The 25,667-nt window shown below is 36.5% G+C and overlaps 1 protein-coding gene and 1 long non-coding RNA gene across 2 annotated transcripts; both read right to left on the reverse strand.

The window, feature by feature from the left end:
* Window positions 1–5,730: 5,730 nt before the first annotated feature.
* On the reverse strand, window positions 5,731–6,144 carry LOC133790079 (uncharacterized). Its single transcript, XR_009873880.1, has 2 exons — window positions 5,933–6,144; window positions 5,731–5,837 (listed from the first exon to the last, which is right to left on the reverse strand). It is a non-coding gene; the product is annotated as an uncharacterized LOC133790079 (long non-coding RNA).
* Window positions 6,145–7,744: 1,600 nt separating this feature from the next.
* LOC133792516 (potassium transporter 7-like) lies at window positions 7,745–10,887 on the reverse strand. Its single transcript, XM_062230425.1, has 8 exons — window positions 10,830–10,887; window positions 9,525–9,767; window positions 9,304–9,407; window positions 8,919–9,165; window positions 8,635–8,687; window positions 7,936–8,050; window positions 7,817–7,839; window positions 7,745–7,768 (listed from the first exon to the last, which is right to left on the reverse strand). The coding sequence occupies exons 1-8, from the start codon at window positions 10,885–10,887 to the stop codon at window positions 7,745–7,747; spliced, it is 867 nt and encodes a 288-aa protein (XP_062086409.1).
* Between the last annotated feature and the right edge of the window lie 14,780 nt (window positions 10,888–25,667).

Below are 25,667 nucleotides of genomic sequence, written 5' to 3' on the forward strand. Positions count from 1 at the left end.
TCTTAAAATATATTGATGGTAATAACGAATTTTTGTGTTTTTTTAGCATATTGATGCCGCTTTGCACATGCTACGCTGCCAACGCCACTTTTACCATGCTGCATTTCGGCAGGATGCTGTGATCATGAACACCACCTTCCCCCAGGTGTGCCTAGGTCGTTGGAATCATTTCAGAGAGACCGGCACTAAGTATACATGGGACGACGATGTGCTGAGAATGTTGAAGGGCGATAATAATCAATACCTTGTATCATGGAAAAATGTGAGTGAAGTATATTTTGCCTTGCACGTCGAGAAAGCTGCACATTGGATCACCATTGAAGTCTCCATTCCAACATGGTGCATCAATGTTTATGATTCCAACCATAGCGTCCTCAGTCCTGCTCTGATGGAGGAAGCGATCAAGCCTTGGTGCTTATTGTTGCCTTCGTTGTTATGGTGTTCTGGCATGTTTGACGACCATGAGGACCTCCAGGTCAGTCCTGAGCAGAATGCAAAGCCTTTCTCATATTGTCGTATTCCTCCAGAGGAGTGTCCTCAGACTAAGACAAGGTATTCCCCTATTTAATTATTGGATTTTGAAATCTGAAAATTAAAGTTATTTTTATCTTCTATTGACACAAAATCGATTCTATGCAGGGGGGATTGTGGTATGTTTGCCATCAAACATATCAAGCATCTAGTTTCCAAGCTACCACTCGATATTGTTATCGATGAGAACATCCAGCATTTCAGGACCAAGTGGTGTGTGGGCCTGTTCTATCAGAATTTGGCCCCATGATGCTCTTTACATTTTTGTCTTACACATCTTGTATAGTATAGCATATAGTTAGTTTTTTATATTATTTTTTATCAAACAATATTTTTTGAAAAAGTTATTAAATAAAAAAATATTAAATTCACATATTGTGTTTGCCTCGACATCCAAAGGGTAAAAAGGGTAAGCATATGTCGCTAAAGGGTAAGCATGTGTGCATTAATTAAATATTTGATGAATTATGTTGTGAAATATTGTTTGATAATTAAAAGAATGTTATTTTATTTACCATGATGACGAGTGGATCACTTCGGTCGAGTCTTTCGGGACTTTAGTATAAAAATAAAAATAAGTTAAGATATTTATTTTTATAAAGTATAGTTTTGTCTTATTTAGTTTTTTTTTCATTATTTAAAATTACCTTAACATAGATTAAAATTCATTAATTAATAAACTCAATGGAACATTGGTCTTGTTTATTTTTATTTTTTTACTAAATTTAACCTTTAGAGGTTTTTTCTTAAAAAAAAAATCATTTTACAAAATAGGTCTAAAACAGATTTTATTTTTCTTAAAAAAAAAGGCAAATGGTACAAACTTGAATTTAAATTAAACATAGAAACTAGAAGTATCTATTTCTTAAATAGAAAAAAAAAATATTAGAGTGCTACTTATATGAGCATATATTTTGGTGTTTAACACTACAAGAAAAAATGCTTTTAATAACACCAAAAATGTGTTATCAAAACCTACGATAACACTTTCTGATGTGTTAAGACTGACTACGTTATCGTAGGTCAAGGTACTTTACATAACACTTTATCAGTGTTATACAGATGTGTTATTGTACTGTCAACGATAACACAATTTCTGTGTTATTTTAATATATAGATAAGTGTTGAATTATGTTATTTATAGTTGATTATAACAGTTTTTTTGTGTTATACTACACTTTAATATAACAGTTTTTTTGTGTTATACTACACTTTAGTATAACACATGTGTTATATTAGCTTAGAGAAACATAATCTTTTTTTACTTGCACAAAACTAGGAAAACAAATATGAAAGTTTAAGCCAAATAAGATAACATAAATAGATTTTTATTAATTACTCAAATGTAATTACAATATTTAATCATATTACAACATGATGGGTTGAATTAAACAAACAGAGACTATCTGTCTTCTTTGTGAAATTCTTTTTTATGCCAAGCAATCCTTTGAGCTGTTGAAGGGCAATTGTAATGGCAGCTCTTTCCATGAACCCAACAATGGCAGCTCCTCCCATGAACCCAAGATGTTAACACCCATGGCGATTATAGCAGCACTATTAGGATTAGAAGATAATTTCCTGACCAAAGTGCAGATGATCTCAACAACCCTGGGCAAATGATAAGAGACAAGAGCATTAACGCGGCAAGAAACAGACATAATACAGTACACAGGAAAATAACAGTATTTACCACACTCAATGCCCATTAAAGCAAAACACACAGCCTAGCAGGTAATGCTGCAGAAGCTTTTAGTTAATTAGTATTGTCAAAACATCAGAAATCTAGATTAGTTTCAGTTAGATATCCCAGTTGCACAAGATTCTAAGTGTTCATCAGAAATCTAGATTAGTTTCAGTTAAATAGCATGTCATCTTCCTATAATATAGCATGAATAATTTAGGAGTAATTAATATCTCTGTAGTCTCTAGAAAGATAGATTTTCAGTTAATATGATATATAGAAGACTTACAGTTAGACCAGGTTTAGTTTCTTTGGTGACTACACCGAGTCTCATATCCAAATTCTTTTCAAGACAAGATATTTCCAAATTCTACACAAGTTTTATGGAAAAGTATTAAAATAAGAACCTTAAGTGACAATTACTTCACTTTGTTGTAGTGATTATCTACACTTCATTGTTAAATTATGTAGTTTCTTAAAAAAAAATGCATATCTAGTATCACACACAGAAACCAACATTTAATTCAAAACTCAACCTTAAATGTTACAGTATGTTACTAGAGCACAATAGAGAGCTGTGATGAACCTGTACTGAAGCAATAATCCCTAGTCACCAAAGGCAGAAAACATAGAAACAAATGACCAAAACTTCAGACAAAAGAACTGCATGTACCATTAAACACCATTCTACATAAAACATGTCACTTTTTCCAAAAGAAAAAAAAAAGTTCAGCTATTAAAGATGAGAATCCTAAAATCTAGATTAAAACGAGGAAAGCATCAAAGGATTTAAACAAAAATTGGGTCACAGCTTGATTATCACAATTTCCAAGTCCGAGAGCTAAAACTAAGAAACAAGCAAAATAAAAGCCCAAAACTAGAGGTGAGCCAAAGCTGATTAAAAAAAAGCTACAATAATAACTCAATTTACTCATATGTCTGCATTTTTGCATTTTTGAAAAAGAGAAGTTCAAAGTCAGCAAAAAAAAGCTGCAAAAGAGAAGTTCAAAGTCAGCAAAATTACTAGTGGTATCAATCTGCATTTTTGCCAAACTTTACAATATTATTCACTAATCAACTGAAGTCAACTGAACAAGATGCACATGGCAGTGACTCAAGGAACAACTCAAAGACAACTTTTGTTACAACGAAAAAATAATTATAAAAACAGAAGACAAGGCATCATCAAGAGAGGACCATGCAATAAAGTTTATACAGCATGCTTTCAGATCAAAAAAATTCAAAGAAGAAGAACACTTTTGAACTATCCCTAATTAAGAAGCCCACAAGAACCAAACATAACAGAGCATATCAATTTCTGGGGTTGATGGTGTTGATACATATTGGTTTCAGTCAACAGGTTGTTCATCACATATGCAGGAGGTGGAGGCAAGTTCCTTTCTGGTAGATAAACTGGAGGAGCCTAAACAATACCAAAACAATACCACCACAACAACCATAACTAGGAACACATATAAGATCAAACAGTCATCTACTTCTATTAAATTTCTTATTGTGCTCACCAATTCCAATATAAATACATATATATACACATATATACTTTATCTTCCCTAAGGCAGTACCCATATGCTAAACTAAGGAATAATATTGCAATAGGAATCCAGATAGAGAAAACCACTAATTGGAAACATGAAAGGGGGAAATCACAGCAAGAACAAATTAGAATAACTTAATAAAGATAATCTGGTCATGCAAAAAGATTCCATAGAGTAAGACTAGAAATTAGAGTAAGACTAACAGATTCATAGAACACCATAACAAATCTAGCAGCTACCACTTAATAGATAAAATTTGTAGTAACAAATCTCGAGTATTTTCATGCTCGCATCTGCATAACCAACATACAACATAGAAGAACATAGAGCTAACAAACCCAATGAAAATTAACATTATCTCGAGGAGAGATACATACCTTTTCCAAATAACCTGGCTTCAGATTACCCCAGGGATGTCGTCCACTTCCATAGTTATGAAGATTTAAAGCAACAATAGCTCTTACACTAGAGGAACACATAATTACAAAATGAGATTTATAGAATAAGAATATCAATGAAAAATGTATAAATGATGATAATACTTAGCGACAGAGATGGTACTTATCTAAGAAGAATAAGAAGAAACACATTGCCAAATAAAATTATATTGCAAATAAAACAAACTCACAAAAGTACCTTGACGGAAGAGTAATTTGCTTCCATTCTGAGCAATTGACCTTTTTGACATGCAGCCTTAAAATATTTGTTAGTCCCCTGAGCCAAAAAAGTATTAAGACGTGTAAGCAAATACAGATTATGATCAAGGCAGAATATTGTTACTCTTAATGACTACAGCTCTGAAAAAATTATCAACCACAACAGGAGAGAATCATTTAAAAATATGCTTTGTGCTTTCACCCCAGTAATTTTAGAAGGAGAAAAGCACAAGAGAATAAAATAAAATCAAAGTGGAATCCTACTTGCTGATAAATTATTTCCATCAGATAAAACTAAGAGGGAGCGAACCACACACACACATATACTAATACAGAATAATTATCAGCTCTTAGACAAGTCAAAAATCACACAAACATACCTATGCTAAAGTAATTATAAAATACTCCTTCATAACAAGTCTTTTTCTCAGGCAACTCCCCTTCAATCTCCAACCCCTGCATTTAAATACATTTCACCTATTTAGGTTAATTTGTTCACATGAAAATAAATAAATTTAATACTTCACATTTTACAAAGACTAACACAAAACATATTCTAAGTTTAATATGCAGCACATCAAAGATTTCAAAACAAAGTTCATTTTCTTACATGCAATTAAAAAAATAGCTTTAAAAAAATTTAAATTTTCCATGTTTATATTGTTTTATATATCTTGACGATTAGAATAAATTTCACTAGCCTCTACAATTTTATTTTTCTGCATGAATTATAAGATTCAAAAGAATGATGCACAAGAAATTGCCTAATGTCACATCTAGCATTATACACAATCCAGAGCAAAGCAATAGATTATATGCTATAATGCTATATAGTCCACCTTCTCACTCATTATTCTTACTTAAAAAAAAAACTTTTGTGAGGCTTGAACAATATGACCTATAGTTAAGAAACTCTCACAGAGATAAACTTGAATAGGCATTTTGCAGACACAGCATTCCACTTCATCAAATCAAAGTCAATATATAACGTTAAAAATTGCAAAGCCAACAACAAAGTATACCATGGATGTTTGAGACAATAGATTCGACTATATTGTTTAGATCACAAAAACCCAAAAGAACCAACATTGAGAAATTTCCTAAAATATGCCGAAAGGCACCTAACATAGTGACATGGTGTGCTCAAAATGTAATGATATATTATTATGGCCAATTTACCGTTAAGGAAGTATATCATTTGATAAAGCACTAAAGATTAAAAACAAAAACACATAATCCATTTCTTTTGAACACCTTAAGCAAGTTTGGCATGTATCAATGGGGCTAAAACCAGTTTGTCATAAGAGACACATAAATCAGGTTTATACTTTAATTACTACATCATATAAGGTACCTGGAAATATCAAATGGGATAGCTCACTTCAATATTGACCATTCTATATGCTGCCACTTCTGTTTGAGACACAAACAAACAAGCACATCAGTTTGATCAAATAAAAAAGAACAAAGTTGAAAATTTTGTAGCAGCAAGCTTGCACACCACAGACCCCATGCCTCTTGTAATTTTCCAAACTAAAAAGCATACTTTCTGTCTGAATTATAGAATGAATCATGGACAATAATCAGCAGCTAGGTCAATCATCCTTGTAAAGTATCAGTACTAACAAACCAAACAACAAAAAGGGAGCTCATAATCAATAATTAGACTATAAAATTGCTGTAAAATAAATAATTATACAGTAAAGTTAATAAAAAATCCAAAAACTCACACAAACACAAAAATGAACACAGCCCAAATCTGAAGTAGTATTATTAATTAAAACTGCCATATTCAAATAATTTAAAATATGAACCTAAACTTGTATCAAAGTAAGAACAAAATAAGTGAGGAAAGAAAGGTGCGAATAGAGAACAGAGAGTATAGAATCACCTTGCTAATTTATTTATATATCAAGATCAAGTATCATAAATGTAGCTCAATTTTGGAAACAAAACTAACATAAATTATGGCCTCAGAAAACCAGTGGTAACGGGTATTCAATAAAAACAAACAAGCATAAGTGGATTCATTACAAAAAACTAGTATACAATCTGATCCCAACTTAATCCACAAAACCCATTACAAAAATATATGTTTATGCTCTCTTGTAAACAAAATGATTGACTGAACCTCAACTATTTTTTAACTTTACATTGAGTTTTTCATATTAATTTTTCTATTTCAAGTAAATAGGCATGCTGAATCTAATAAATAAAATTTTCTACATAAGCCTTCCTTAGTACATAAAAAGTTAGCCTAATAAATAAAAGCTTGGGCATATACTGCTCAGATATTCTATTCGCTTCTATTTTATCTAATAAAATAAAAGACACAGTTCAATTCTCTAATAAATGAATGGATACAAGCCAAAATAGCAATCAAATAAAATAATTGTCTTCAAACTTATTGCCAAATTAAACCATTTCATTATTTGATTATTTAAATGTTTTATTTTCCTTGAGTTCATCTTCAAGGGATATGAATATAGGGGGTGTATTACTGCACATAACTGAAAAAAGGAACAGCAGCAACAACTCAAGTTGAAGAAAAATTTGACAAGTTCACAAGAAAGAAAAGTGACTAAATGGTCTAAAAATATAAATATAATAATCCAAAGAAATACTACTTAGCAGTGGATGACAAAGAAGAATGGTAATACAAAGAAATTCACCAAGTCTTAGCTTAGTATGCAAAAAGACTGAGAAAAAGACATAGATTGAACATGAATCCCACTACAAAAGTACAATCATTATTATATAAACACCTCCTCCCAACGGAGAAGACAAAAACATGGCTACCTTAGAATCTGTTCTGCTCTGTTGCCTATGTTTTTGTGATGATCCTTTTCCGCTGATAGATTTTAGCATATCACCACTACAACATGATCCATTTTTCTTGTTGTCGTGGTCATCATCTAATATGCTAAAGCCCCATGTGTACATCACATATTTCCTCAACTAATCAAAACAAATATATCAGTAAGTTTAATTGGATTAAAACCACACCACAAAATAAATAGATACATAAAATTTCATCCTCAAGAAAGTGTTACCTTTTCCCAGCGCTCTAGTATTTTTTGCCGATTTCTAATCATTCTTAATGTGCTATCTTCATGGCGAAGCTTTTTTATTCTACATTCACACTACAGAAGAGAAAAGTTGAGCAACAACTCGGTCACATGTATATATATCATAAAGGTGACATTTCTACCATGTTAGTCTCAAATTTTGCATATGTTTTCCTTGCAATAAATTTGATGATTTATGATAACAAAAATTTCAAAATATAAAAGGGAGAATTTAAGTAGCACAGGGATCTGTCAATACAGTACAGATATCAAATTCTGCAAGAAAAAATTCATCATATATTAAAATGCAATTTTGCAAAATACAGATTCTGGCCAAAATACAGATTCTGCAATTTAAGCAAGAACAGAAAGCACAATTAGAGCAACTCATATATTAAAATGCAATTCTGGAAGCAATATTAATTATGCCAGGGAGTACTAACCAGGGATTGAATTATAAAAGCTGTAATGAATCTTATCGGGGTTTTTGGACAAGTATGCAGCTTGACCCATGTATTGTACAACCAAACATGGGTATACAACAAAAGCAAACGCAAGCTGCACAGACAAAAAAGGGAACCATAACTATCATTTGTTGATAGCCAAAAAGCATTTACTACATCATGGTGAACAAGGCCTGCAAAAGCACAGTGATTTGGGGTAAATAAAATACAAAAGTATAAACGCTTGATTTTGAAGAAATATCTTCAACGCTATGCTCTACTTTTCCAGCAGCATCTAATGGAGTTACTTCTATACATGACTTGCTAACTCAGTTGGTCATCTTTTTTGGTTTTTTATTTCAATTTTTTTTAACATGTTCTCCCATTGAACCTACAATCTTTGGGGGAGGCAGGAAACTCTAACAAATTTCTAGGAAGGTCTCATGAGGAATCAAACCCCGATCTTATGAGAGCAAACCAAGAGCCCAACCAGTCATTCTAACCCTCTTGGATCTCATTTGGTCTTCCTTTTACTTGGCTTTTTCCTACCAGGTTCTAATTCATGTGGTTTTTCCTTTTACTTTGCCTTGCACCAAACTAAATTTTCCAAACCAGCCAATATGTACATGTTTCCTATTATGTGTAGAAAATAAATTCAATATATTTAGTCAAAAAAAATTATAATAATATATAACTCACCCTTATTGACAAAGCAGTAAAATGACCAAGGTCTGTAAACATAGCTTCGGTTCCTGGAAGGAATTAGAAAATGCCTATCGTTAATTTAACTAACAGAAACATATACTCTAGAACTATAACGGCATTTTTTTTAGGGTATTATAACGACATTTTGACCTTAGTAAACTACATAGAACTTAACGGTTGACCAGACTTATAAAGATGAGTAGTGGCATAATGGAATTTAACATAACAAAGCCAATGAAAATGATGTTTATTTCCATTAAGTGGGATATAGCACATACTAGTTATAGAAAGAAGAATCCCACCAAGAGAAATCCAACCATCTTGACCAGTCTCCTTAAAGAACTTGACAATATAATGGGGTGAAAAAGCATAAACAACTTTTGGGTTCCAATGTATTGTGTTGTAGAGACCAATAGAAAAAATGGAAAATAACAAGATCAATACGATAGGTGCAAATAAAAAGGCAACTCTATGTGTGCCACAGTGCTGCAGAGCAAACAGACCGACCAAGATGCAACAAGTAATCTAGAGAAGTTCACCTAAAAACAGTGAGCAGCACATAGTTTGTTAAGTCACTCATAAAGAATCAAAGTGAAAATAAAATATATGTATATATATAGCAAAACATGACAACTTACCACTAGTTAATTTCTTTTCTGTAACTTCAAGCCCCGAAACCGAAAATGAATTGAATTGAAATGAATCAAAATGAAACAAACTAAACTTAGCATGGCGGCAAAGCAGTGAGTAAAGAGCAAAGGTCCCACCTGAAAATGAATTGAATTGAAATGAATCAAAATGAAACAAAAACTGAAATTGAAATTGAATTGAATTGGATTGAATTAAATAAAATTGAATGAAAAGGGAGGAAACAAAACACTCACCTTCACCATTATCATCAGCACTGAGTAAGACAATGACATACTTAAGCAAAGGGATACGAATAAGAGTCCAAAAGATCAATGAAAAAGCACCAAAGATTGCATCTTGGCTAATATGTTTCTGTAACTTCCCAGAAAATGTGCTTGAGTAAACATAAAGAGGTGAAGTACCCAAGTCCCCGTAAACTACACCAAAGCTCTGATAAGTTAGTAACAATTCCTCGACATCCTCGGCCATGAAAATTGCTGCAACAAAAAGGGTTATCAGTAAACAACACTAAGAATCATCATCACCAACCCATCACAAGATCTAACAAAGATTCGCTCCCCAAAATTATCACCTTTATACATACATATATATATAAAGACGTGAAAAGATTGGTACAAACCTGGCCTATAGTAGTAGAAGTCGAGCGGTGAGTAGTGGAAATCCCAGATTCTGGCTCCATAGCCTTGTTTATCTCTCAATCTCGTTCTCTCAATCTAAGAACGATGAGACCACTGGGTCGAAGGCACGCAGAGGTGGGCTCGCACCTGGGTCACTTGGTTCGGGGGTTGGGTTCACGGGTGCCTGAGATTTGGAGCTTGGCTCGGAGAAAAACGGGTGTGAGGATGGTGGTTAGGTGGTCGGAGCTGAGGATGATGGTGGTTACGGGAGTGCGGCTAGGGCGAAGGGAAGAGAGAGACGAGAAGGAGAAGGGGAAAAAAGGTATGAGAATTGGGTCTCTATCGGGTCTCAAAAATTTTGAGGTCAAAAATGAAAAAAAATCTAAGTGGCGCCCTTTTTTATTACCGCCTTTTTTTCACAAATGCCCATTATACTCTAGCATAACTCTTTTTTATTAGTATTATATTAATGTGTTATGGTAATAGGTATTTGGTGTAGTGTAACCATCTCATAGTCATGTGTACCTCAATTTTTCTTTCCTTTACATCTTTCTTATTATTTAAGAAAGAAAAAAATATGAAGTGTTAAAAAGTTTTAAAATTATACCATAACCCCTTAAAATTTTTAAAAATAGAGCATCATTAGTGTAAAAATTTGACACTAAACTTGATATTTGTACAATGGTTTTATGTGTTGGAGACTGTTGAAGTGGTTTTTCGTCAGCACTAGATTAAGAAATCGAATAGGGAAATTAGTGCTAAATCATAAACTGTAATGAAATAATGGAAACCGTAATGAACAACCAAATATGAATAGAGGAGAAGCAAAATCAATTAAATAATTACATAACACAATATTTTAAATCCTAGCCTTACATGACTTCCTATTGTGCCCACTACCACCACATCTGCTACACTTACGTGGGTTGACAATCTTTTCCCCGCATGAAGCATAGCGATTTTTCTTTCGCCTACCCATTTTCTGTTTCCTGGGCCTTCCTACAGGGGTTTTCTCAGCGGGGACGCCGACAACCGTATCTCTGATGTGATCAGGGATTACCCATTCATCCTCGTTCCCAATAGGGTAAATAGTATCTTTATAAGTGTCCTTTAATGCCTCGATTCTATAGTAAGGGGAACACAATGAGTAAATGTTTATGCTTCTTTTTCTGGCTGCAACAAAAGCATGTACATAGGGTATCCCAATGGTTTGGAACATGCCACAAGAGCATGATTTTGTGGCCAAGTTCACCTCACCATCACCATTACCATCGACCACAAGAAATTCGTGATGACCAAGGACTTGGACATCCAAAAAAATTGCTTTATCACGTATTTGCTTCAAATCTTTTTCCATCTCAGGTGATAACACAGTTGTTGCTTTTGCAGCTCTTTCACGTCTATCTGCAAACCAAGACTGAAGAGTGAATCCTATGAATTCAAGAAAAGTGGCGACTGGAAAGCTCCTTGCCTCCTTGGTCTTATTGTTAAAGCTTTCTGCGTAGTTACTCGTCATGATATTGTATCAGTTACCAGGAAAATAAGCACTAATCCACCTTTCAAAGCCAATTCCCTCTAGATATTGAGCAATGGGCAGATCAATTACCTTAATCTTTTCAAAGAACTTGTGAAATTCCGCTCTTCGAAATGCGTACGCTGCACACCCCATGATGTTGGTCAGTTTTGAATTTTGCCACAACATTCATACAGATATGATGGTAACATGCACCGTGATACGCATCTGGGAACACAAGCTCCAAAGCATGATTAATGCTTTTATGCCTATCCGATACAAAAGCAAGGTTCTCAACGTCCCCTATGGCTTCCTTTAATTTTCTCATGAAATAAGTCCAAGAGTTATGGTTCTCACTGTCCACTAATGCAAACGCAATTGGAAACAACTGGTTGTTTGCATCCAACGCAACAGCACAGAGCATGTGGCCACCATACTTATTCTTCAAGAATGTGCCATCCACACAAATTACAGGACGACAGTACTGGAAACCACACCTAGAAACACCGAGGGAAAAGAAGCAATACAAGAAACGACCATCTTCTGCTACAAAATCAGTACTTGTACCTGGGTTCTTATGCTCCAACTGACACAGGTATCCAGGTAACTTGGAGTATGATTCCTCAGGTGTCCCTCTGACATACATAAGAGCCTTTTCTCTGCATCTCCAAACATTTTCATAGCTCATTTCAACCCCAAAATTGTGCTTCATGCCCTCTCTTATGTTGTTTGCCATGTACCGAGTACCATCGGTAGCAAATTTCCTCTTGATTAAGTGCCCAACAACCCACAGTGATGCTTGACGGTGGTCCTTATCTCGAATTTCTTGTGAGCAAGTGTGTACTTCGTTGTATACAGTAATCTCGAACATTTCAGATCGCATTTTTTTCTTACCCCTCAATCTCTAACCACAATCAGGATCCTTGCAGGTAATGTACCACACATCAGTCCCAGATTTCTTCACCATAAACGCAAAATTATTCTTCATCGCAAATATGGATGCTTTGGTTTTCAATTCAAGCTTGTTCTGAAAGAACTTCCCAAGGTGCAATTCTCCTTAAGCTTTGCTGGTTGAGGAATGATGTTGATGTGAGGCCTCTATATCCTCTTTGCTGAACATGGGAGCACTCCATGTTCTACGATCTTCACCTAAGTCCAGTGGAGAACTCCATCTAAAACTATCATCGGTTTTACTTGGACCTGGATGACTACTGTTGGTCCCAGGTGTTTGCCGGTCTTCTATTCTGCGCTCCACATCTACCATAACATCTGAACTCTGTGTTGGAAAATCTGCCCTAACATCTAGCCCACCAAGATCTGTTGCATCAACTACAGGATCGTCGTTGACATAAGGCTCGTAGCCATAGGGATCGTACTCCGCCGTGTCATGCACATATGAAGGATCTCTAACCTGGATATCACCATGGACTATGACATCTGGATTTGTCTCGGGAACACATGTTCCAATGTCACCTTGAGTTCCTTTGAAACCATGACATGGAGGAGAAATGTTATCTTCAAATCGAACTTCTTTATTAACGCTGACAGAAGCTGATGCATTTCTTACACCTCCCTTCTTAATCAATGTGACACATAGAGGAATGAGCTTGTCTACAGATTTCAATGCTAACCCAATGAATGCACGCACATGCCTATCATTTTTTATAACGTTAGGTTTGACGGATTGTGATAGGCATGTGTACGGGACCTCAATTTTCAAGTCATGCACACATTTATCCACTTCAAGCTCATCGTACAGAATGTCAAGCAATTGCTCATATGTCACACCCTTCTCCACGGGCAGAACTTGATTTTCAACATCTCTGAAAATCCAATCCCTATTTTCGAGTTCCCAAACACCATTGAATGCAACAAATATGGAAACAGTCGAATCTGCAAAAACAAAAAACAAAAAAAAAAGGTCAAAAAGTTAAACTACAACATAAAACAGAAAATATCGATTTCTATCGATATATGTCGAGTCCTATCGAGGTCACACCTATCGAGTTTTATCGAGTACAATCGAGGACTATCGAGGCAAACAATCCAATTAAACTCTTAAACACCTATCAAGTTTTATCGAGTACAATCGAGGCAAACAATCCAATTAAACTCTTAAACACCTATCGAGTTTTATCGAGTACAATCAAGTACAATCGAGGCAAACAATCCAATTAAACTCTTATACACCTATCGAGTTTTATCGAGTACAGTCGAGTACTATCGAGGCAAACAATCCAATTAAACTCTTATACACCTATCGAGTACAATCGAGTTATTAAATCCAATTAAACTCTTATACACCTATCGAGTTTTATCGAGTACAATCGAGGTACTAACATCCTAACACTATCGAGGCACGTCGAGGTCCATCGAGCCAGCATGCATGCAACACATCTAGACTTATCAAGTTTCATCGAAAATCATCGAGGCAGGAAAAAAATCTAGAAAAAAATGCACGAAGTATCCGAAATTCATTCCGTGAAAAATTGCAATAAAACATGAAGGCATACACAGATCTGTTCGAAATAAGACAAGTAATGTAACCAGACAAGTTTTTCTCACTACATATAACAAATATATACTTACCCATACGATTTTTTCCCCTAGATCTAAAATCCAAAATGAAGTTTCCTGACTTGAAAGGACTCACAACTTGCCCCTAGATCCGAAATGCAAATTAATGGTGGCTGGCTTTTTTTGTGTGTACGAGAGTTTGAGAGATAGAGAGGGAAAACATAAGAGACAGAGAGTGAAGACTATGAGAAAAAGAGAGGGAAAATTATGCCAGGGGTATTTTGGATAGTAACGGCATTAGTAGGACCAAAACGAGAGTTATATAGTCATAAGGTATTTTTCAAACGGAGTGTCACTTATTGCATTAAAAATCAAATTTCCCTTTGTTATTCTCCTTTTTATCAAAAAACCGACTTCCCAAGATTTCTTGGAACTATAGATGTGGGCCAAAAAAACAAAAGCCCATCACATCACTTTCCATAATTTCCTCTATTAAATGATTACAATGAACTCTGCTATACTCCTCCCCTTTCACTTTCTCAGACCTTCCATTATCTTCTACAACCTTCACTGCCTTTATCTTTTTTTCTTATAAATTAATAAACATAAATTACATATAAGTCATATCCAAATCAATTTAGCAGAACATAACGCTTATTTTCTTCAACTTCTCCACCATTCCACTCTCACCCACAAGTAAGCCATTTAGTTTACTTTGTTTCTTTTCTTACAATTACTGTTGAAGATATATGGTACTTATTACTCATTCTACAGTTTAATGTTTGACAGGTTGACTATGGCAAAAGAATTTAAGTTTATCAAAGAAATTATTCCTGGAGATAAAAGATGGAGAAGGCAAACTTATTGTTGTCGAAAAAAGACTACCAAAAGTATCTCGTTATGGAACAAAGAAATACCAAACTCTAATCCTATGCGACGAAGAGGTAATAAATATTATTATCCATGTTATTCTCAATTTGGGTGTTCATTCTCTTTAATTTTATTAAAAAAAATCTTATTTTATACACGAAACTTATGTGCAGGCAACAATTTATGATGCTGATATAAATTTGTTTAGCAACACTGTGATAGTTTCAGAAAAATATTATCTCTCTAATGCAACGATCAAAGAAACCAAAGCGCAGTTTAAAATTGTTGAGCATGAATTTGATTGAATTATAAACAGATATACTCTCATAGAAGAAATTCCTGACGTTGATGCATTTGCTAATTTTCAAGAGCACATGGACTCCTCAGACTCTATCAGTAAATTTAAATACCCCTTGCTTTTTTCTATCATTCTGCTCTATTGGATATATATAACATATGTTTAATTTCTTCTTATCAGATCTTGTTGGTGTTGTAATCTGTGTTCATCCCAAAAAACTTACACAAACAAGAAATGAATCAGTGCAAGAAATACAAGAAGTAATATTGATCAATAAAGAGTAAGTAATTTAATTTTGTTTTTCTGATACAAAAATAAGACCATAATAACCCTCTGTTATTGATAACATATTGCCAGATTGAATCCGATAATTCTAACTTTTTGGGATCAATTTATCACAAGTGAATGCGTAGCTATTTCGGAATTGCTTGCAACAAAACCAGCTCTAGTAGCATTGCGTGTAAAAAGTTGTGTCTTACAATGGTAAACATCAAATTCTTCAGTTTGCATATATTTATGTCTAACTATATTTATTCATATATTTATTTTATACAGATATTATTTACGTATATGTAATGAATATTTTCTCTTATTATTTGTCTGCCAAAGTAGAATTTAAGATGATAATTTAATACAACTATATAATATTATATATTGTTATAAAATTTTCTACTCCTGTAAAATGTTTTTCCCAGTTAAATACAACAATAAATATTAATATGTTCAACTAAATAATTGTAATGTGTTTATTACTATATATAATAGTTACACTTGTGATATTTTTATATATTAGGGTTATCACTGTCTACGAGAACATCAAGTTCCTTTATGATTAATCCCAACATACCTGAAGTTGCACTGCTACATTCTTGGTAATTTTCAAATACCTATTACTGTGAATCTACTTTCTAAGCAAAACAAAATATTTCCTCACTCATTTCATTACTGATAAGGCTGCGAAGAACACAAATTTTCAGAAAAGCATACTTGCCATACACTATCAACATGCCTCCTCCAGAAGATTTCTCTACTATAGTTGCTATTATACCTGAAGAGGTATTTTCTTTTATTTATACAATACACATTTATTTACTTAACTCGTCAACAAGATAATTATGTCTGACTATTAATTTCTTCAGCATAAGACTTTCTGGATTAAAGGAACTATATCAATACCAATTCCACACCAAAAATTTTGTTACATGTCTTGTAACAAATGCCACAGACCTACTCGAGCAGACTTTCAACAGAAAGTTACATGTTTCCGCTGTAGAAAAGAAGCTGAAGGCACACCAAGATGCATATATTTTGTCTACTTATTACTTAGAAATTTAATACATATTATATATTCCTTATATATGTGATATATGATATATTCTCCACTTAAATGTAGATGTTGTGTCAATGTTGAATTGGATGATGGAACTGGAGTACTAGCAGCAACAATGTTTGGAAAAAATGCTGAAGATTTTATGTCATGTTCTGCAACAGTTCTCATGGAAAATACATCTCAAGTGGTAATAAATATTTCCACAGTTACAAATTTATTGAAATAACCTTTACCATTTTGTACTTTACATGCAGGAACAAATTCAGAATATTCTAAGTACCATTTCTTCAAGGAAGGAAGAATATGCAATTTATATTAAATGTACAAAATATGATAACTCCAATGTACTCCAATATAAATATACTATTAATACACTTCTGAAACTATCAACTCCATTTTTATAGGGTAATACAAACTTTAACCCACCAGAGTGCCCGAGGTGTAGAAGGCGTCACTTGGGTGAATGTCGGGCCAAAGCTTGTTTTGTGTGCAGAACTATGTCATGATAACTCCAGCAGCTTGTTTCATGTTGGAATATGTTGTTAGAGTCATGATAAAAGTTTTGTGATTAATGGGTTTTGAGTTAGAGTGCTTTGGAATGATTTTGGATGGGGTTAGGATGCTAGAAATGGTGGATTTTCTGGGCACAAAGAGGAGGGCCGCGGCTCTGTTCTAGAGCGCTGCGGCCCTACGAAGCAAGAGAGCCAGGGAGGCTCGGCCAAGGGAGAGCGTAGGGCTGCGGCGCGTGTCTACTTGCTGAGGTCCTTGGGCTCTGTTTTAGGGGCGGGCCGCGGCTAGGGTTCAAGGGCTGCAACCCTTAGGTGCATTCTTGATCATTTGGGGATTTTAAGCGTGGGAATCTAGCCTAGGGTGCTCGGTATTGATTTCACCACCGTGCTTGGTGGAATTCGATGTCCTGGAAGCTAGTTTTGTACTCGGAAACTTTTATTTGAATATTCATGGAATCCAATACCTTGGTTGTGACTAGGTATTAAAGCTAGGGCTTGGGAACGGATCATGCTCGAAATGATGGTATTATGCCATGTAATGGGACTAAGGGCTCCCTAATCAGTGAACGTAGAAACTAAAGGTAACAAAACTGCACCCGGCTATGTATTTGTAATGGGACTAAGGGCTCCCTAATATGTATGCTTGAAAGGATGGTATTATGCCATGTAAACAGTGAAGCAACGACCTAAGAGTGCCAAGGGTTACACTGGCGCACAAGGCGCAACTTGGCCACTGGTAGCCAAGGACAGCTTATTATGCACTGAGCTCGGTTTAAGCGGGCCGGAGTCAGTGGGGTAAATAGAGGGTGCGGCCTAAGTTTTCGGCCCTAACTATTATGTAACCTAATTGTTAGTTGTGTTTAGTTGCATTATTGGTTATGTATAAGTGCTGAGTGGTTAATGTGGAGTATTAAGTGTTTGAACATGCTTAAAGAGTTGATTATCTATTATTGTTGTTTGTGTTGCATATTATGCTTTCTTGCTGGGCCTTGGCTCACGGGTGCTACGTGGTGCAGGTAAAGGCAAGGGCAAGCTTGATCAGCCCTGACTTGGAGAGCTCTGCGAGCTGAATGTACATGACCAGCTGCTCAGTCGCCACGGTTGGGGTTTAGGCAGGGACGTGAGAACCATAAATGTCTATTTTTCCTTAGTATGACTGATGGTTGTCTGTATTTTGGAGATTCTGTAAACCAACTTGTAAACTTTGTTTCTTTTTGGGATCCCATGTATAAAACTGTTTAATTATATAAAGTGTAACTTTTGAGACCAAAACCTTTTTAACCCTAGCTGATACATGTTTAGTGACACGTTTTTAAATTAATGACTTGATTAGCGAGTCTTGCACCTTTATAAGTACACAGTGTAGCGATCTTGGCTAACCAGGGCGTTACAGCTTGTGTGTTGAGGATGAATGGAATGAATAGACTGCATGTCAATCGAGGACGAAGTTATTTATTTGTGGTCTTTTAAATTATGTTTTCTTAATGTAATTCTGCAATTTGTATTTAAAATTATGTTTTGTGTTTTGTAAACAATGGGATCCCATACCCTATCACATTTTATTTTACACTTTTATGTTATTGATACAATATTTATTTTAGAGTTTCAATAAAGTTATGAGTATTGCTTATGTATGTTTTATTTAAAATAGTAGCTATGTTTAGTAGTTTTTAATGGTCCGAGGTCTTAGAAATAGTTGGGTCATTACAAAATTAGATAAATGTGATTGGTTAATCGAAACTCACATGTCACTGTGTGCATTATTTGGGTTCATATTTTGTATGCACATATATCATTACTCATATAAAAAAAAAATACACTATAAAAAATCTTATTTTTGATCACAACAAAATTTATGACTAAAAGTAAAAAAAAAATATTACGACTAAAAAAATATAACATTCCCTAAATGTCATCACTAAAACATCCATGGCGAAAAATATTAGTCACAAAAGTCACAATTTGTTGTGACTAAATATTTTTTTACACTAAATGTGTTTTTTGTCACTAAAACAATATTAATGAGATCTTGTGATTAAATATTATATTTTAGTCACAAATAAGTATGTTATCCTAATTCTGAAGGAGAAAGATCAAGGGTCTAGATGAGGACACGTGTTAGTAAGGCCCAAGAGGCAGGCCCAATTGAGTTGGACTCTACTGCAATCCAGGCGCAAGTAAAAGGATGGGGAAAGGACTCGGTTCAGCCAACTGCAGAAGCACCAATGAGGGAAGACAAGAACGGTGACATCCGAGCTGAAGGAGAAGGGATTAGAAGAGAAAGTGCGTAGCAAGAGAGAGCGTGTGAGGCCACGATGGTTGAGAGACTACATGATGATATTGGGTTGTTGAGGGAGTGAGAGAATGTAACCAATTCTGTTAGAATCTAAATTGCTACTGAGTATAAATATTTTCTTTGTAATATTTTGGAAGCATGTTGAATGAAATTGCAAGAGTGCACTGGGAGATTTGCTCTGTCTCGAAGAGAGCCGTTAACCTAACATTGGTGCCTTCATTGAGTTTTTTTCTTCACCATGAAGAACGACAAAATTGCAGCTCTTCTGCAGGCTTTGGACCTCAAATGGGAGCAGCATTCCAAGTCTCAGATGGAGAATTTCAAGCTACCATTGGAGCAACACACGACAAAAACGGAAGAGAAAATCGCTCAGGTGTCTCAACCATCGTCACCAGCTACTGGCAAGGAAGGCAGTACTGTGGGTGACTATGGTCACTCAGGAGGAAGACAGTCTGAGGTCAAGACCGATAACAGAGAATTGAATTCCGTTCTCAAGTCTTTGCGAGTTCAGGTTCCTCGATTTGATGGCTCCAATGTGGACGATTGGGTTTACAAGATCAACAAGTTCTTTGATCTTCATCGCATCGAACCGGCACTGCGACTTTCTGTGGTTGCCTTCCATTTGGATGGAGCACCATCAACGTGGTTTCAATGGATGGAGAAGGGTGGGTCATTCTCGGATTGGGACTCTTTTCTAAAAGCACTGCAGATGCGTTTTGGAACTTCAACATGTGACGACCCACTGGGACATATCTCAAAGCTCACTCAGACAGGGAGGGTGGCGGATTATCGAACGGAATTTGAGTCATTGATGCCACGAATTTCAGGGGTCGATCAATCGATGTTTCTGAATTTTTTTGTTTGGGGCCTTAAATTGGAAATCTGAAGGGAACTCTTGATGCTGAAACCAGTTGATCTAGCTAATGCAATGGCGAAGGCCCAATTGTTCGAAGACCGCCATGATGATCTTAGCAGCCGAAATCGATTTGAGGTGGGACGACCCAGTTGGTCTCCTCGCTCGACCAATGTTACACCAGCAACCAACACATTTTCCCAACCACTGCACAAGCCAACTTCATTTCCAGCAGCAGCTACAACCAAATCTTCACTTCCAGGTACTCAATCCCTACCAATTAAGAGGTTATCTCCAGCTGAACTGAAGGATAGGAGGGACAAAGGTCTTTGTTTCACTTGCGATGAAAAATTCAACTATGGACATAAGTGTAAGAATCGGATGCTCATCTTGTGTGGTTATGAGGAAGAGGACTGTGACTCTTTCCACGAGACAGAGTTTCAAGTGGCAGACGACACTACTGAGGATGAGGTGAGCCTCAATTCACTATCCAACTCCACGAACCTGGGGATTTTTTGGATTATGGCAAAGCATGGCGCTGAAACTTTGGAGGTTTTGATTGATACGGGCAGCAACAACAATTTTATTTAGGAGTCCCTAGCTGACCACTTGCAGCTTCCTTGGGAAGAAACCAAACGTTTCAAGGTATATATGGGGAATGGTAATTTTCTATTGTGTTAAAAAATTTGCAAGGGAGTTGAGCTAGTTCTACAGGGTCATCGATTCATTGTTGATTTGTATGTACTCCCTATTTGTGGTTTGGATGTGGTTCTTGGAATGCAATGGCTACAAACTTTGGGTCCGTGCATTCATGACCATAAAGCATTGACTATGGAATTTTCTTGGAAAGGAAGTGCAGTAAAGCTAGCTGGATCCACCGATGTATCTACTCACCAGCTGTCGTATACATAGTTTAATGCTCTCTTGAGAGAGGGAGAGGTTAGGGGACTATTTCGGTTGACTGCTATCACTGCAGAACAAGGTAATAAGGGGGACGAGTTGACTACTTTGGATACTACATTCCTTCCACGGGACAAGGGAATTCTGACTCATTATGCTGGTGTATTTGATGAACCCAAGCGGTTGCCTCCCTATAGAGCTGTGGACCACCGAATTTTTTTGCAACCAGGATCAACACCGGTGAATGTTAGACCATACCGATACCCATATTTCCAGAAAGATGTAAAAGAAATGATGGAGATGGAGTTCATCAGATCAAGTACCAGTCCATACTCATCGCCCGTTTTGTTAGTAAAGAAGAAGGACGGGTCTTGGCGTTTCTGTGTCAATTATAGAGCCCTAAATAGCATCACAGTCAAGGATAGATTTTCGATTCCCACCATTGAGGAGCTTTTGGATGAACTAGGCAACGCTAAAGTATTTTTGAAGCTGGATCTTAGGGCCAGCTATCACCAAAATCGTATGGATCGTCGGGACATTCATAAGACGACATTCGATACTCATGAAGGGCATTATGAATTTGCGGTAATGCCATTTGGGCTTACCAATGCTCCCTCAACATTTCAGGCTGCAATGACTCAAGTCTTTCGCCCATTTTTGCGACATTTTGTTATTGTATTTTTTGATGACATTTTAATATACAGCAGCAGCGAAGATGAACATGTTGGTCACCTCCGACTTGTTCTCCAGCTCCTTAGAGACCATAGTTTCTATGCAAAAGTGAGTAAGTGCCAGTTCTTTCAGTGAACGATAGAGTATTTGGGGCATTTGGTGTCTTCGCAAGGGGTACAAGCGGATCCTTCAAAGATTACAGCCATGGTGGATTGGCCAACACTTAACTCGCTAAAACAGTTATGAGGTTTCCTTGGTCTTACAGGGTATTATCGACGATTCGTGGCCCATTACGCCACCATTGCCGCACCACTCACAGAGCTATTGAAACGAGACAATTTTAATTGGTCTAAGGACGGAGCTGCTGCATTTGAGAAACTAAAAACTGCCATGACACACACACCAGTTCTGAGACTGTCAGATTTTTCAAAGGAGATTATTATTGAGATAGATGCTTCTAATGTTGGCATAGGAGGGGTATTGATGCAAGAGGGACATCCCTTGGCTTATTTCAGCAAGAAGCTTGGTCCCAGATTTGTTGGGGCTTCGGCATATATCCGAGAAATGAGAGCTATTGTAGAGGCTGTCTCTAAGTGGCGCCAATATTTGCTTGGACGACATTTCATCATTCGAACAGACCATATAAGCCTTCGTGAGCAGTTAACACAAGTTATTCAAACTCCGGAACAACAACACTTCATCCGAAAACTCCTGGGATTCCAATTCTCCATCGAGTATAAGGCCGGTAAACAAAATTCTGCTGCTGATGCACTATATAGGCAGCTCGAGGGGTCTTCCTCTTCTCTTCATTTGGCAATAAGTGCAGGTTCTTTCGACTTTCTGGATGAGTTACGCCAAGAAAACATCACCTGTCCAGATATCCGCCTTATTCATGAACAACTGCAGCAAGGAAAATTAGATGCTACTGTATACACACAGAGGGACGGTTTGCTCTATTATCGCCAGAAATTTTTTATCAGTGCCCATTCTAATTTAAAGAAGCAGCTACTTCAGGAATTTCGTGCCTCTCCTCTAGGCGGTCACGCAGGAACTAACAGGACTTTATTACGCTTGGGAGCAAATTTTTTCTGGCACGGGATGCGCAAGGATGTGCGTCAATTTGTTTCAGCCTGTTTGGTTTGCCAAACGATTAAGTATTCACCCACAGCCCCCTACGGCTTGCTCCAACCACTTGAAATTCCAAAACGAGTTTGGGAAGATTTGGCTATGGACTTTATTGTGGGACTGCCTAACTCACATGGAGTGACTAATATCTTGGTGGTGATTAATAGATTTACTAAATATGCTCATTTTGGGGCACTACCGCATCACTACTCAGCTACCAAAGTGGCTGATCTCTTTTCTCACATGGTGATTCGACTTCACGGCATGCCTCGGACTATCATCTCAGATAGAGATCCAATTTTTACTAGTACTTTTTGGCGGAAACTATTTGAGTTGATGGGCACTACACTGAAGATGAGCTTCGCTTACCACCCTAAAACGGATGGCCAGACCGAAGTAACTAACAGATACTTGGAACAATACTTACGAGCTTTTACAGCCGAAAATCCGAAGCAATGGAGCAAGTTTCTATCTTGGGCCGAGTACTGTTATAACACTAGTCATCACTCAGCTATTGGTATGACACCTTTCCAGGCTATGTATGGACGCACTCCTCCAACGATTCCCTCGTATACTCGGGGCGCCACGACCATTCAAGCAGTAGAAGATGACCTGCTTACACGGGATGTTATTTTACACCAGCTGCGACAAAATCTTCAACAGGCTCAAAATCGCATGCGCCAGCAAGCTAATAAGAAACGCAAGGATGTCGAATTCAAACTAGGTGATCTAGTCCTTGTGAAGCTTCAACCATACCGTCAGACAATAGTTGCTCATCGCCTCAACTCCAAGCTATGTCGCCATTACTTTGGTCCATTTGAAGTTATAGCACGAGCAGGTCCAGTTGCCTATACCTTGAAGCTGCCCCAAAATAGCCATCTTCACCCGACCTTCCATGTCTCCTTGCTGAAGCCTTATCATGGAGAGCAACCAACAAGCTGCTACCCCTTACCAGAAATGAGCATTGCCAACAAACCTCTCATGATTCCATTATCTATTCTCGCTACTCGGATTTACAAGGACAACAATAAAGCCATTCGACAGGTTCTGGTACAGTGGTCTTTGAGCTCTCCAGAAGATGCAACATGGGAGGACTTCGATGCTTTCGTCGATATGTACAAGTTGCACAACCTTGAGGACAAGGTTATTTTTGTGGAGGGGAGTAGTGTTAGTAAGGCCCAAGAGGCAGGCCCAATTGATTTGGACTCTACTGCAATCCAGGCGCAAGTAAAAGGATGGGGAAAGGACTCGGTTCAGCCAACTGCAGAAGCACCAATGAGGGAAGACAAGAACGGTGACATCCGAGCTGAAGGAGAAGGGATTAGAAGAGAAACAGAGGAAGAGAAAGCGCGTATCAAGAGAGAGCGCGTGAGGCCACGATGGTTGAGAGACTACATGATGATATTGGGTTGTTGAGGGAGTGAGAGAATGTAACCAATTCTGTTAGAATCTTAATTGCTACTGAGTATAAATATTTTCTTTGTAATATTTTGGAAGCATGTTGAATGAAATTGCAAGAGTGCACTGGGAGATTTGCTCTGTCTCGAAGAGAGCCGTTAGCCTAACAACACGTGTCCCTATATCCGACTAATTTTTCCATTGAAAAAGTCATGGGAAATAATTTTACTCCAAGTATCAAAAAGGACACAACCTACTCAGACGGAAAGATGAAAAGCCAGTCCCTGAGTGAACCTCCGCTTCCCCGAGAAGGTTGTAACAAAAAGTGTATTTGTATGTGAATGGTTCCGAACAACTTACTACTCGTATCGCCCTCAGGGCTCATTGGGACAACTACAAGGCGTACCTACAGACTCCTAACATCAGAGGAGGCGTTACCAAACGTGTTGTTCCCTCTGTACACCCGCCATTCACATCTTTCCCATGCAATGCCAGCTCACCAAAACTAGGATTAGTGTACTCAGGTAGAGGAATTATAAAAAAAAGCGTGCCATGCACGATCAGGTCCCTTTGGAGAGATATGTATTTTACCTAACTTGACCTTGTAAAATCTCAGTAAACCTTACTCCTGGATTAGTGTACTTGATGTAGACAAGTGTTAATTATCTAACTTATCCACCCAAGCAGCCTTTAAAAAGGCTAGCGTTTCACAAATTATGGATCCGAATTTTGGTGCAATCTCGTACGCTGCCACATTTGTAAGAGACCTTGAACCTAAATTTCCATTCTGTTGGTCCTAATATGAGATTAGCATTATTTAAAAGATACTAAGTTTGACTTTCGATAAAACAAATGATACCATATAGGTATTTACCCTTAATTTAATTAAATTTTGACTAATTAAATTACTACAATTAAAATTTAGATTTTAATTAAGAAACATAAATTATTCACAAGTGCGGAACACACACCTAGTAGACTTTAAAAGCTCTATCGTATATTGTATTGTATTTGATTAATGTAGTAGTTCTTATAAGGTGCACCAAACATGTTGCATCTTCAATTATTAGGAGCTGTTACGGCAATTTATTACAGAAAGTAAAGTAGCCTGGTGTGGACAACCAAATTTGCGAAGTAGCATATAGTATAGGTTTCTCCTTCAACAAATTTGATTAAAAAAAAACTCTATCCATACAAAAAGAGATCAAACAACACAAAAGTAAAGTACTGCATGCGTAGAACTTAAATAAAAAAAAAAACCTTGCATTATTACCATCATGAAACTAAATAATGCCACGTTATTAATAGCCTCACGAGGTTAATTATTATTGAATTGGAATAATAGAACGCTAGGAATCAATAATACGATTTTGCAATGCAACCAATATCGATCCATTTTATTATTGCGCGAAACACAGTGTTATCGACCAGTGTAGTCAGTCAGTCAATCAATCAATCGATTGATTAATTTTAGTCAA

This window comes from Humulus lupulus, chromosome 7 (assembly GCF_963169125.1).
Source record: "Humulus lupulus chromosome 7, drHumLupu1.1, whole genome shotgun sequence".
NCBI classification, from domain to species: domain Eukaryota; kingdom Viridiplantae; phylum Streptophyta; class Magnoliopsida; order Rosales; family Cannabaceae; genus Humulus; species Humulus lupulus.